At 45.3% G+C, this 13505-nt stretch overlaps 1 protein-coding gene across 1 annotated transcript in view; it reads right to left on the bottom strand.

Annotated features, from left to right (window-relative positions):
- LOC112557635 (protein Wnt-4-like) overlaps nt 1–13505 on the bottom strand; it is a 52939-nt gene that overhangs the window by 14782 nt on the left and 24652 nt on the right. The window contains 3 exon segments of the mRNA XM_025227623.1: nt 4967–5215; nt 5218–5246; nt 10983–11221. Of these exon segments, the coding sequence (XP_025083408.1) occupies nt 4967–5215; nt 5218–5246; nt 10983–11221 (517 nt within the window).

Here is a 13505-nt window from a genome sequence, read left to right as displayed (position 1 = left end):
CGGATGAGATGCCGGGGCAGTCAAACTAGTCTCCAGCCGCAGTGCCAAATGGCCCTCCACCAAACTATTACGTACGAAAGCCCAGATTTATTTTTTTGTCCTGACCTTTGACATAACGGGGAAGGTCAGCCAGGATGCGGCGCCCGGAAGTGGGGTCAGAGCTGTAGTAAGGCAGTTAGTGTGGCCCACGACTACACCGTGCGCATTTTCAACAGATGTCCGCTTCCGTTGCACGGATTTTTCACATACTGAATCTTCTGCCTCAGGCTTTTGTGATATATTTGTCATGATGCTGGACTTGTGAGATGCGACCGAGACAAAAAGCGGTCACTGGGGGAATTCTCAACAAGCATTGAACCCCCACTACTCCTTCTAGAACATCACCCATTACCAGGCCTTCTCCATCCCCACCATCCGTGAGATAAAAAAAAAAAAAAAGGCGATACACAAAACAGATGAAAGCATTAACACCGGCGATGAAAATCCGATGAGAAAACGAGGTGCCCGAGTGTCAGTCACGCAGCTGTCGTGTTGTTTGTACACGCGGTTTGCGCGCTGAGCAGCTTCCGCCGCCATCTCTCGCGCTCTCGTCAGATCCCGCGCCGGCCGGCCATCTCGCGAGATCTCACGGGAGTCGGTCTCCTGGAGGCCAGCCAGTGCGCGCCTGTACGGCACGGCAACACAAGCATCCTTTTAAGAGCCATCCTCACTGTCCAGTGTAGCTATGATGCGAAACTCGGAGGCCACCACTTCTGATCCACAGCAGCGGGTTTTTTTTTCTTTTCATCCTTATGTCGTTCCTCCTCCCAACAACTCTCTCCTCTCCACACCTTTCCACCCTCCATACCTCTCACACACACAAACTGTCACATGCTTTATCGATAGCAACATCAGTAAGCCCTCCCCATCCTCCCTCCACCCGCATCATCTGTGTTCACCCCAAGTCCCCATCGGGGGATGGCGGCGAGAGATACCGCGCTAATTCTGGGAGTCATTAGAGCCTCCTTATCAACATCACAATGTGTCGGCGAGGGTCTGTGCAAACAGCATACACGGCTGTAATGGTCTCAGCCTCGTTATGGTGATGCCTTCCGTCCTCAGGCAGGTGAGATGCTGTTTCGGGTCAGCTCCAAACCCCTCCACGTGCGGGGGTTCGAACGTCTCTTTTGATAGTTCGCAGGCCTCGCCATGTCTGGGTAGAGATGGTTGCCTGGAGACCGGACATTACGCGGTGCAACTGGTCGGGTAGGCGGGTATTTGAGATGACGATAGAATGCAGATGCAAATGTGTCTGCACTTGACTTGTTTATGAGAGAAGACCGGTCCGTCTGTTGCCGCGCCGCCACCGTCGCCGTGCTGAGGGCGCCACGTGCTGACCTGAGATTTGTTGTCGCAACATGTCCGTCATCAGCCAGCCGTCACATCGCCCGACACCTTCGTGTCTACATCCGCGAGGGTTGTGTCGCAAACCTGTCTGTCTCGTCTGTCACCGCCACTGTCTTCGCCATCAGCTCCTCTGCGCCTCCCTCGTCACCCTCGCACACACACCTCCCAGCACAACCATCAGTGCTGCCACCTCACCTCCAGTCGCCTCCCCTGTTTTCAGTCTTCAGTCTCTTGGACCTGACGAGTCTGGCTGCTTTGTCGCGAAGTATCTTTAGTTGCTGCCTCGGTGTACAACACCAATCCCTCCTCTCCCTCCCTCATCTCTTGGACGTCCTGACTCTGACATCTCTCTTTCATCATCCTCCTCAAGTCGGTCGTTATAACTGTCAGCAGGCTTCCTATGGAATCTCTATTTTCCTAAACACTACCGGTATGACCAGAATATTACCCCTCCCTTCCTTTATGATGGCTGCACACCTCTTCCGGTTCCGTTCTTGACGAGGTTAGCCGATGGGGTATTTCTGACAAGGACTGGCTTTCTTCAACCCACCCGCACCCACGTGATTAGAGCAAATACAGAACGAGGCTCGTGCTGCGCTGATGTTGGAATCAGAAAGAAATAGAAGAACCGAATAGCACGAAATGAAAAAGGAGACAAAAATGATGATCACATTCTCAGTTTTGCCTTGCTGTTCCATCTATTAATGATTTTTCCGTTTCTGTTTTGGAAGAGGAGGAGCGAGCGAGAGAAAAAGAGAGGGAGGAGGGGAGAGGATTGGGTTCTACGGAAAATTAAAAAAAGTTCAAGGATTTGGTCATGCGTGAGGTGAGATGTGCGGAGACTGTTTACCTGTCGCGCGCCCAAACTGACGTTGATAAACGAGTGGAAGTTGGCAACCACAGGCGAGCGGTTGGGCAGGCCCAGCATCCCTCCCTCATCCCTCCTGGACCTCACGAGCCCCTTCACCTTTCTCTCTTCTCTCCATTTCACACGCTGACAAGGGGCCAACTGCAAAATCAGGCGGCGCGTTTCAAGTGGTTTCCCACACTCCCCGAGATGCGCGCGTACACGCGGCACGTACCTCCGTCACGCACCGCTGCACCTTTACGACGGACGCACGTGAATACATGCGCACGCACGCTCGGCCTCGCGTGTGTGTCAGTCACACTGGCCGTGAACAGGATATGCACTTCACATGTGTGTGGGAGTGTGAGGGTGAATATATGTGTGAGTGTGTGTATATATATATATGTGTGAGGGTGAATATGTATGTGTGGTGTGTACGTCCACACACACACACAAGGCAAAGCGCATCACTCGTGCAGATGGAAGCAGCGCTATACGCCCTCGGCAGTTTCGTTTCAAAACAAGATAAAGAAGAGTAAAAAGGACAGAAGCCCTCCCTGAGTCGTTTGAATTTTTTTTTAAAGATTGCCACGGAGCAGACGACACGATGACTGCTCGCCAAGTTTTCATTCTGATCAAGTGCAAGATTAGGAGACAACGTCTGACTGCTGCACCCTCCTCTCTGACAGGTGTGAGGATGAGGAGGACAGACAACTCCTCCCTGTGCTCACCATGAGGAACACTGTCACACATACCATGGTCTACTTCTCTGTGTGTGCGTGCACGTGTATGTATGCGTGTGAACAGACAGCCACACAGATAGATAGAGGTTTGGAGACACTAAGGCGCGCACACATACACAGACTAAGAGTGAGAAAAATATTTTTATATATGGATAACAACTTTTTGTTTTTGCTCCGGCTTTAAAATCTTACTGATGTAAGCAACATCTAAAAAGAACTACACACTTGAAAACAAAGACTGACAATTATCCTTACACAGCGAAATTCCCAGTAATTAGCAGACACATGTGTCAATCACAGTAAGTTCGCTCTACAGCAAGGAATTCCTAAAATATGTTGCCTAGCAACAACTATCACAACCAGTGTAAACTAGACAACACCATTACTACATGAACAATGGCTGTAGTCAGACTTTCTGAAAACAGATGGATAGACAAGTAGACACATAGACAATCACACACACACACAAGGATGATCAAAGGAGAGAAAGAGGAAGACCCTTGTGCAGTGTGTGTGTGTGCGCGCGCGCTGTGTGTATATGTGCTGTGTGTGTGTGTGCTGTGTGTGTGTGTGTGTGTGCAGTGTGTGTGTGTGCAGTGTGTGTGTGTGTGCTGTGGGTGTGTGTGTGTGTGCGGGGGTGTAGGGGAGGGCTCGTGCACTTACACAGGAATGCAATGAATATCGTGAATGGCTGTGCATCCTGTTATTTTGAAGGATGATTTATTTCTGTCACGTGTCGGATTGGAAGGGGAGTCTGAGCAGTTCTCAGCTCGGCTGCCAGGGAATATTCCTGTCGACCCTCACAGGTCGCTCTGATGGAAAACTCTGTATACTAGACACATTTCGCCGAAATGTCTACTCACAATATCATGTCTACACCTGATTAACACTGTCTACCCAGAACACCCTGCTAACTGTGCAGACAAAACACTGGAGTAAACTCCAGACCCAGAAGGAGAGTGTGAAAAATAAATTAGTTTTTTTTAAAGCAAGCAATGAAGATCTTGTTTAAAATGATTCAGGAAAAGATTTTCAGAAAATTAACTCGTGAACCATTGTTTACTGACCGCCATTTTAAAAGTGTCCTAGGAAAAATGTTTGTCTTACAAATATAATAATATGAACTTAGCAAATCTTTTACATGAGTTCTCTGTCACTACTTTAAACTTTAATATTTTTGTCATGTAAAGATATGGAAGCTTTAGACGACAAAATGACTTATTTCCTGTCTTTATCATAATTTTTCCTGATATTTTGTAAGCCGCTAAGCGACAACACAGAGGATCGAACGTTTCAAGTTTTTGAAAGAGTTATCGGCTAGTTGCACATGTTCTACATTTTAAAACTGTTTTAAAGAAGCAAAGTTAGAAACTTTTTCTTATTATGCATTATGGGACCATAAATTTGCCAGCATTACTTGGCATTTTTTTCGTTAGATTTGGCAAAGACAAAACTAAAACCTTTCGTTTCTATAACGGGCGGCTCTTAAAACAGTGCAAAACATTTAAAATACAGCTAAAGCGTTTTTATTCCTTTTCCGAAGCTAGAAATAAAAATGAAATCCAACCAGACTACAGCGAGCACAAGATGGCAGCCGAGGGGAGACAACTGTGAATGCTTGCTCTCAATGTAGGAGTAGAAAGTGAAAATGTCTGCGAGCTCCCGTAATCTGCCGCACTGCAGGGTACATTCCTCCTCCCCAGCCTCTTACCGGCCCGAGGTGGGCCTGTTTGGTTAATTCTTCCATTAGAGTTAACGGATAATTAAATGTTCTCAGTCTGGCAATATGCCCGGAAGTGAGCTGCTGTTCAGTTAGCGTGGTCTCCCCTTCCTTGATCGCTCGTTTCTCTCCCTTTAAGCCTGGTCTCTAATCGGTTGCGCAGTGGGACGCTAAATTCAAAAAAAAAAAAAAATGGAAGTCTCTTTCAGGACGAACACTGCGAAGTGGGTATGGGGTGGGGTTGGGGGTAGCGAGCGGTTTGTGACTCACCCGACGACCAGCCTCGTTGTTGTGCAAGTTCATCAGGGCTCGTGACGAGTTCTTTCGCTTCTCGCCCTTCTCGCGGGCGTCGACGAAGGCGGTGGAGAAGGCCGTGCCGTAGGCGATGTTGTCGGAGCACCCGGACCACTCGAAGCCATCCTGACTGCGACCACGCACCGTCCTGTCGCACCCGCACTTCCTCAACTGACCGCTGCTGCAGGCGCGCGTGACGGCGTGAGCCACCCCGGCCGACGAGATATGGCGTGCACGAACGCCGACTCTCTGGTTTCTAGCAAACAAACAAATAAACAAATTGACAGGCCTTGACGACAAAGTCATGGATACATGGAAAAGGAACTGAAGGAAGAAATAGACAAATAGGAGTAAGAGAGAAAAAGTTTAAAGAGAAGAGGAGATGGAAGAAGAGAAAGAAAATAAAGAGAAGTGGAAAATGAGGAGAAAGAAAGGAGAAGAGAGCAGGAGGTCTGTGAAAGAGGAAGAAACGAGGAAAAAAAGATCATAGAGGAGAGCGGTAAAGGAAGAGCGAGATATAGAGGGGTAGGTGGACGATGAAACGACGTGGATGGCAACGATGAGGTGATGTCAACATCATGAGATGACGATAGACACTATGAGATACTGTTCATGACATGATTAGATGATGCCAATGTCATAATGAGCTGATGGAAATGTCAGGATCCGATAATGTCAATGCTCCATGTTCTTCCACAGAATAGGCTCGACATTATGCAATATTCAGAGTCACCACGTGGTCTTCCAAGCCTGTGACTGGAAATTCATCTGTTCTTTATGGAATATTTTATTTTTCGGGTGAGAAAAAGTGTGAGAGATGATAGGTCTGTCCACTAGATACATCGAACCAGTTTATTTACTGTGGACCACCTAGCAGCGCCCTCTCCCGGTCCCATGGCGGGCTAGTGGCGCTCCACAGAACAGAGACACAGAGAAACAACGAACATGAGGTGACAGATATGTTGCCAGAAGCTGCTCCCAGCGTGCACAACTCATTTGAAAATGGTGTGGCCTGGAAATACGAGTCTAGAAACTGAAAATAAATGTAGATGGCATGAGGTGAGCATACTAATTTTAGAATGCTATTTTTCAAGACTTTTCAACCTACGAGAGTTCTTCTCCGTAGCCTTGCCGGGTGTTGAATATTTTGAGTGGTAATAGACAGAATTCCACAATCCCTTGTTAGTAAAATCCGATTTGGTCAAAAATGTATTTTTGATTGCAAAGGGAGACTACAGCAACTGCTTCTTACACTCGTCACGTGCAGACAAATCGAAAGGGGGTTTCTCTTCCAAAAAACTCGAAAGTGTTGTTATAACTCAGTACTCGAGTGTAGGTCATTAACCAACACCATGCTGACGACTTTGCTAAGGTTTCCATTCTTTCTTTCACAGCTGTAATTCGTTAAAGACGAAAAAAAAAAAAAAAAAGGCGAACCAGAAAAACAAGGAAACAAAATTTTTTAAAGTGCTAAAAAAATGGGTAACTAGGGATACCCAAGTATTTTAGCTGACGATTCCAGTCGAAGGATTTTTCAGTTAAAAAATATATTTCAAGTTGCTCAAAAAGATAGCTTTACTGAGAGCATGTATATATACACTACTTTGACGATTACACAAAATATTACGAGTGTGAAGGACATGTGATGAGACGATAGTGTTGTCCTTGTGGAGACAATATTCGTTGTTCCCTCTACGATACAAACTATGCTCGATCTTAGAAGATATGGCAACATCTAATTAATGTAAGGCAACCTCCAATTTTCCCATGCTATCAAGTGTAATATTTTGTAGATGAGTTTATGCCAATTAACTAACACAAAGGTTGGCAACAAATTCTACTCAGGGCTCAAGACATCGCAAAATAGAGAAACCAGAAGATAACATCATTAAAGCAAATGACAGACGATAAACTAGACAAAGGAAAAAATTTAGACCAGAACTGATCCAAGAAAAGAAAAGTCCATAATGATACTTTCCAAAAAGTTATTTATTTAAATAAAATATCATCGGTATTGTAAAGGAAGATCTTACACGAGAATAAGAAGATAAACATTTTTTTATTTGATAGACCCTCAGGACTCGTTTGAGGTTAAGGGTCACATGATTCAAAAAAAAAAATTAAGTCTTCATATTGTGCTTCAATATATGTGATATGTATTTAAAGAATGTTTTCTAACCATGATGAAAAGTACACATTGGATCCTAGTGGGTGAGCATGAGTAAGAAGGTGAGAATGTGTCTGACTTCTACATCGGCCAATAAAGTTTCTCCTGAAATCTTGTAGAACTTCGGACAGGCCACAGGCTGGGTTTCGACCTTGTTCAGTGTCTTCATCGGTAAGATAGGACTTGACTGGGAGTAGTGTACAGAGACGAGCAGTAAGCTAGTGTTGTCTGATGTACACACTGCAATCACAACTTTCAAATACATATCTATATCTAACTTCAAGGATTTCGATGCGATTGGCTGTGGATACAAACCATTCCTTCATACTAAAAATACAGCAAGAGAATGAAAGAGAAATTAGAAAGGACAAAACAAAATTTGTCTCGATAAATAAACCATCAGAATTGTACTTCATAATTTCTATCTTACTGATGAAATGAAAGTGGAGAACAAATTAGCATCCATAGGAATATTTTCTCTCGCGCACGCACACAGACTCGGAGCGCACTCGCGTCCACATCTCGCTTTATCTCGGCGAGACGAGACTGGATCACCAGCGCGCTGTCTAATAAAGATTATCGTGGTACCCGCCCTCTGCCACCCCTACAGGGACTCGTACCCTCCTCTACTCCCCCTCCCCGTGCCGGTCTGCGAGACTGCCCACCTGTACTGCCGTCTTGTCAGTCAGATAGGTTTGTAGACACTAATAAAGGTGTGAGGCGTGAGGGCGACCTGCTTGTCTTGACACAACACCTGAAACACGGCCGCGCACCTGTTTCATCTTCACCTCCCCCCTCCTCCCATATCTGCTCATTAGCTGCTCACGGCTCCAGCCACTCACCACTAGATGGCAGCACCAGGTACTTTAAGTCCGGCCTTGTTACTTATATTATCGAACACAGCTGTTGCCACCACCACCACCCTCTCCCTTCCTTCCCTCCCTTCTCTCACTCCTCCTCCTCCAACTCGCGAATAAAAAGAAAAAGATTTTCATTTGGCATTTATTGAATGTAGGGACAGGGGGCGCTGTGTAAGGTGCTCGTGCGTGTAATCGCCACAAATTTCAGCCACTTTAGTGCGATTATCAATGTCGTTGTCGTTGTTGTCATCCTCGGTTATCAGCACGGTGGCTTGTGGTATATGTGTGTGCGGTGACCTGCTGGAGGCATTGGGCCTCAAGTCGTCGTTAATTACTGTCAGTTGCCTGCGCGCGCACTCGTTGCAGTAACGTCATTAAGTCCTCCGATGAGATGAACAAGACCGCTGTCTAGTAAACGGCCGGAAACCGTAATTAACAGGTGTTTATGGACGGCCAGACCAGCCAAGCGGAAGACATAGTCTTCATTTGAACGCATGCGTGGTAAAGAAACCGGCATTGAGGGTGAAAAGGTTCAGTGAAGCGCAAGATGGCCGCTTACAACCCTCGCACTTTAAAACACCAAACAAAACATGACTTTGTGCAGCTGTGTACATATTCTGGGTTAATTACTACAGCGTGTCTTGATTGGCTGTCCGATCTGATTAGAAAAAAAAATAAATAAAAAATCGGAAGCTTCTCATTCTCTCCATGTCAGTGTGTGTGTGTGTGTGCGTGCGCGCGCGCTATACTCCGTTACATAACAGTTCCCAGTGGAAGTGTTGCACACATAACATCAAAACTTTATTTGTTCTTGTGCACTCTGTCCGGTACCCTGGTGGTAGAGAAACCTCGAGCAACCTCTGCGTTTGAACTGGGGCCTGGGAGGAGAGCTCATCCACTGAGCCGCTTGTTGACTCAACCAGTCCGCAAGGTGACCACGTGACGCACCTTCTGGGGTCACGTGCATGAGCGTGCGGCTGTCACGGTACACCGGCTACTTTTGTTTAGACATTATTCTTTTTGAACACGTCTGTCGTAAAGTGGGATTAGAACAGTTAATATCATTGGCGTTAACTTTGGGCTGCCAGTGTTGTCCAGAGTGTGCGAACTATCTTTGTCACGCGCACTAATACAGTGAGTAAATCGAACATGGACGGTGGGGACTGATTCTCGTAGTCTGCGCACAATGCATCAAGAGTCGAACGATATGCAGAGCGTGAATCAATTATCTTTTTTATCTTATTAATTATCTATTACCCCATATGTAAGGTGGGTTCCAACTCTGTCTTTTCCCGCCCTCCTTACCTTCCCTGATAAATCAACCTGCCGTTCAACCTACCATTCAGCTTACCATTGTTGACATCTCACCCTCCCTTTCCCGTAGGTAAAACTTTCTGTATGGATGAGCAGGTCTCAAACCACTGACCCACCATTCCATCTCATTAACCACGCTGCCTCCCCAAAACCTGATGAAATTCTATTTATTTTTATCTTTTAATAGCAAAGGAGTCAGCGGCTTATGTGCTTCGTGAAGGATTATGGCATGGACTAACTTCATGTGGCATGGACTAAATGCCTGTGGCATGGACTAACCGCAGATTAACAGTTCTGCCCACGTCTGCTCATGAAGCTGGCCCCTGATGGCCGCAGATGTCAAAGGTCAGTCTACACAGCATCCCTCACTCTGGCTGCAGCATCCAGCCAGCACTGGTTGACCCTCATCCGTACCGAGCCACACAGACTGACTGCGCCACCTCACGGATGTTAAACTACAGCACGAGTTAGTTAAGTACAAACTACAATATATCCCATATTAACATCCCATACAAACTGCAATATATCCCACATCAACATCAAGTGCAAGATGTGTGTCCACTCTTGAACTTTTATTATCTTCCATTGCCCTTTGACATTTAAATTTAAATAATCTAGGCTGAAGGTTAACATCTATGATTATACAGTAACATTGAGTTTGCATGTTAATCATCTATACTTTGGTCTGTGATATATGTAACGACAGTTACTGGTTAATGTGACAGCACTTAGAGAGTTCACCTTACATTCACCGCAGGGTCATGTTGATAAACAATGTTTAGACATTTCTGGAGAGTCGCACTATAGCTAGGTGATGTTGTCACAACTATGTGATATTATTAAATTTATTATTATTATTATTTCTGTTATATTTTTCTTTCCGTTTGCGATCGTAAGCCTACCTCTATAGAGCTCTCAGACTTTCCGCCATCTTTACCTGCCTTTCTTTCGGGGAAAGAGGGATGGGGATTGGAGGATGGGGACTGGAGGATGGGGATGGTGCTGGTGGTTGGGGGGAGGAAGCGAGGGGAGGGGGCATGAGGTCCACGCGCTTTTGTTCACGTGACAAAAACCAACACAGCTAACTAGCGAGTGAACATTCAGGGTAAAAAAGTCGTGCTGCATTTCTCAAATTCTGACATCTGGCAAATACAGCAAAATCCTTGGGGCTCCGACATTCTGCTGACTGCTGGGACATGTCGCCAGAGCACTGGAGGGGTGAACACATTACAGGTAAACTGTTTGGTGTTGTTACAGTCAGTCACCTGACCACAACACTGAAATACTGAACACGCCAACGGTCTGACATCAGAAACATGTTCAACTCTGACATTGGGACATCTCGCCACCACACCAACATGTCCAGCAGGTAGGGCGACCTCAGGACACGCAGGTCAATGCGTCGAGTGAAAACTTAACGAAAAAGAGACAAAAAGAAAGAAAGGAGGAATAAAGACGAAAAGAAAGGAAAGAGAACGAAAGAAAGACAGGAGTAAAGAAATAGAACTGACAACATAATAAAATAAGGAAGAAAGGAGGAATTAAATATTAAAGAAAAACACCAGCAACAAAGAAGTGAGGAGACAAAGAAAGACAAGCAGAAGACATTGGGAGAGGAAGAGAGACGAACGACGAGACTGCAGTTGAGTACCTTGCTTTAGGATCACTCTCCCGAAGAGGTTTTTGGAATCCGTGGTGGAGCAGTTCCATCGTCTGTTCTGGAACTGAGCCTGGCATTCCTCGATGGCCATGAGGGCGCCGGTCTTGACACTGTCCATCAGCTCCACGTTACGACGACACAGTCGGCGCTGTCGCTTGACCAGCCCCACCAGCGTCTGGCACCGCTCCTCCTCCGCCAGGCTGCCCACCCACGACATCCGTGCCAAGGCTCTGCGGCAGTCAAATGTTTAATGAATGGGTGAGATGATTCAGCAAGTACCCATCCACCCCTTTCACTAACAAATGGATGACATACCCGTGTCCCGGTTGTAAAGCCACATCGGTTCTACAGGAGGCGACATGAGGTCAACCTTATGACAGTTTATATGTAAGACATGTCTGTGATTGTACTAACAAAGGACTAACAATCCATTTTAAACCAAATATTAAAAAAAACCGCTTTTAGACGAGAACAACTGCCGTCTAACCATCCACCCGTATCTATCACTGTATATCTGCACCAACCAAATAGCCAACTAACCAATTAATTAATCAACAATCTTTTTGATTATTTGCAAACAATATTTGTTTATATTACAGAAGTCATTGAACTGAACTATCTGAATCATTTTTTAAAATATCTTCTTCTTTCTTCTGAACAGACACTAGCATAAACAAAAACGTGCTGAAAGTAACTGAAATTTTTTGTACATGAAAACTCATCAAGAAAAAATCTTTCACCAAATACAGTAATGACAGCAGAAATGATAAACAATGTATGTAAACAGACGGTAAACAGACGGCAGCTTTCTCTCATCCATTCAAAGTAACTTTTCTATAACATTTTAGCAACTCGTCTGTCAGTGTACAATAATTCTCAATTCTTTACTTCATGTGATTTTTATTGGTAAACTTCACAACAGCGACCATTGCAAATATCGGTTTCTATGGTGACCTGAGGTCTGTAAGTCGACCTCTCGTAAGTCGAAATTTTCCCTAACTCGAATTTTAACCATCAGCTGGCGGTTTCCCATTAAACCAATACAGCATATTCAACGTCTGTAGCTTGATCTGGTCTAGCCAAAAACTTCCACAACTCGAATAATTTTAAGTTAGTCAAGATGTCGAAACCATTTTAAAATACATGGCAAAGTGTAAAATCGTGTACTCCTGCCACATCGACCCTGCACTCCCATACTCTCCTGTGTATAGAAAACACGAGTACCGGGTGTCTTTAACAGAATGACAAGAACTTTTGACTCATTGTCTGTCATCGACTCTTTTATTTTTTAAAGAAATGGAGAGAAATTGTCGTCAATAACAGATTTTTTGCTGGGAACAATGATGCGTGAGCACATTCAGAAATAAAAGTGAGTTCACAGCGAAAAAATGTTCTGTTGTCGACAAACTTCCTTAACTCGATTTTGTTCATCGGTCCCTTGAAGCTTCGAAATTATTATTATTATTATTATTATTATTATTATTATTATTATTATTATTATTATTATTATTATTATTATTATTATTATTATTATTATGCGTGTACCAAAAAAAGTAAGACACGACAAAAAAAGAGAACTGGTATGGCTAACAAAAGCTGCTTTGCTATGACATCCTTTTATAATAAAGGTGAAAACATTTTCTGGTAAAAATGATGATATTTAGGACAAAGACAGAAGTGGTTTGGACAGGTGTGGTAACAGTACATGAACAGCCAGTAACAATGGCGGTGGTGGTAAAGACAATGAACGCATCAGCCTCGTCACAATGAAGACTTGGAGAAAGCTCACCTGTAGCAGCACCCACACCTCGCCCCCCACACCAGCCACCCTCGTTGTTACGGCTGAAGGTTAGCAAGTACCCTGGTGTGCCGCTCAACGACATGATAAACAAAAACCGACAATTTTCACCTGCTATTCACCTGTTAACATCTGCCACTGTCTGCCCAGGATCTGCATCATCTTACTTTTTTTTCTTACTGTTTTCGTCTTTTTCTTTTCTTTCTTTATTTATTTCACATTTTACTTAACTGTACATTTTAGTTCATGTATTCAATTGTACATAACACTTCTTTCCTTCATACAGGCAGACCTTGTGCAACTATTGCGAAAGTACGTTTTTTTCCGTCGCTGCCACGTTATGAAAGGTCGTCTGGGGTTTCCTGCCTTGCAAGCTCTCGGCCAGTCCCGCGAGACTACCAGAAGCTCGAGCAAATGGCGGTGGGCGCGAGGAGTGCGGAAGATGCCGTGCAAAGGCCCGCTAAGCCCCGCGAGGGCTCCTGCTGATGGTGTGGGTGCAGATTAAGACTGTTTGATGAACGTGCCGCCAGCCGCCCTGCCAGCCTTGTTTGAGCAGCACAGTCTGGCGGTCACACAAAGTGTCCGGCCCTCCCCACAAGACTGCGGCCAGCCGCACAAAGGTCCCCCTCCCGTCCTGTACAAGTACAAGTCCATCCCTGTGCTTCGCCGCCCACCGCCACCTCCCAGACGAGGTCGCCTTTTTGCCGCCTGGAGTC

Source organism: Pomacea canaliculata, linkage group LG2, assembly GCF_003073045.1.
Source record: "Pomacea canaliculata isolate SZHN2017 linkage group LG2, ASM307304v1, whole genome shotgun sequence".
Classification (NCBI taxonomy): domain Eukaryota; kingdom Metazoa; phylum Mollusca; class Gastropoda; order Architaenioglossa; family Ampullariidae; genus Pomacea; species Pomacea canaliculata.
This window is presented reverse-complemented; position numbering and strand designations above follow the sequence as displayed.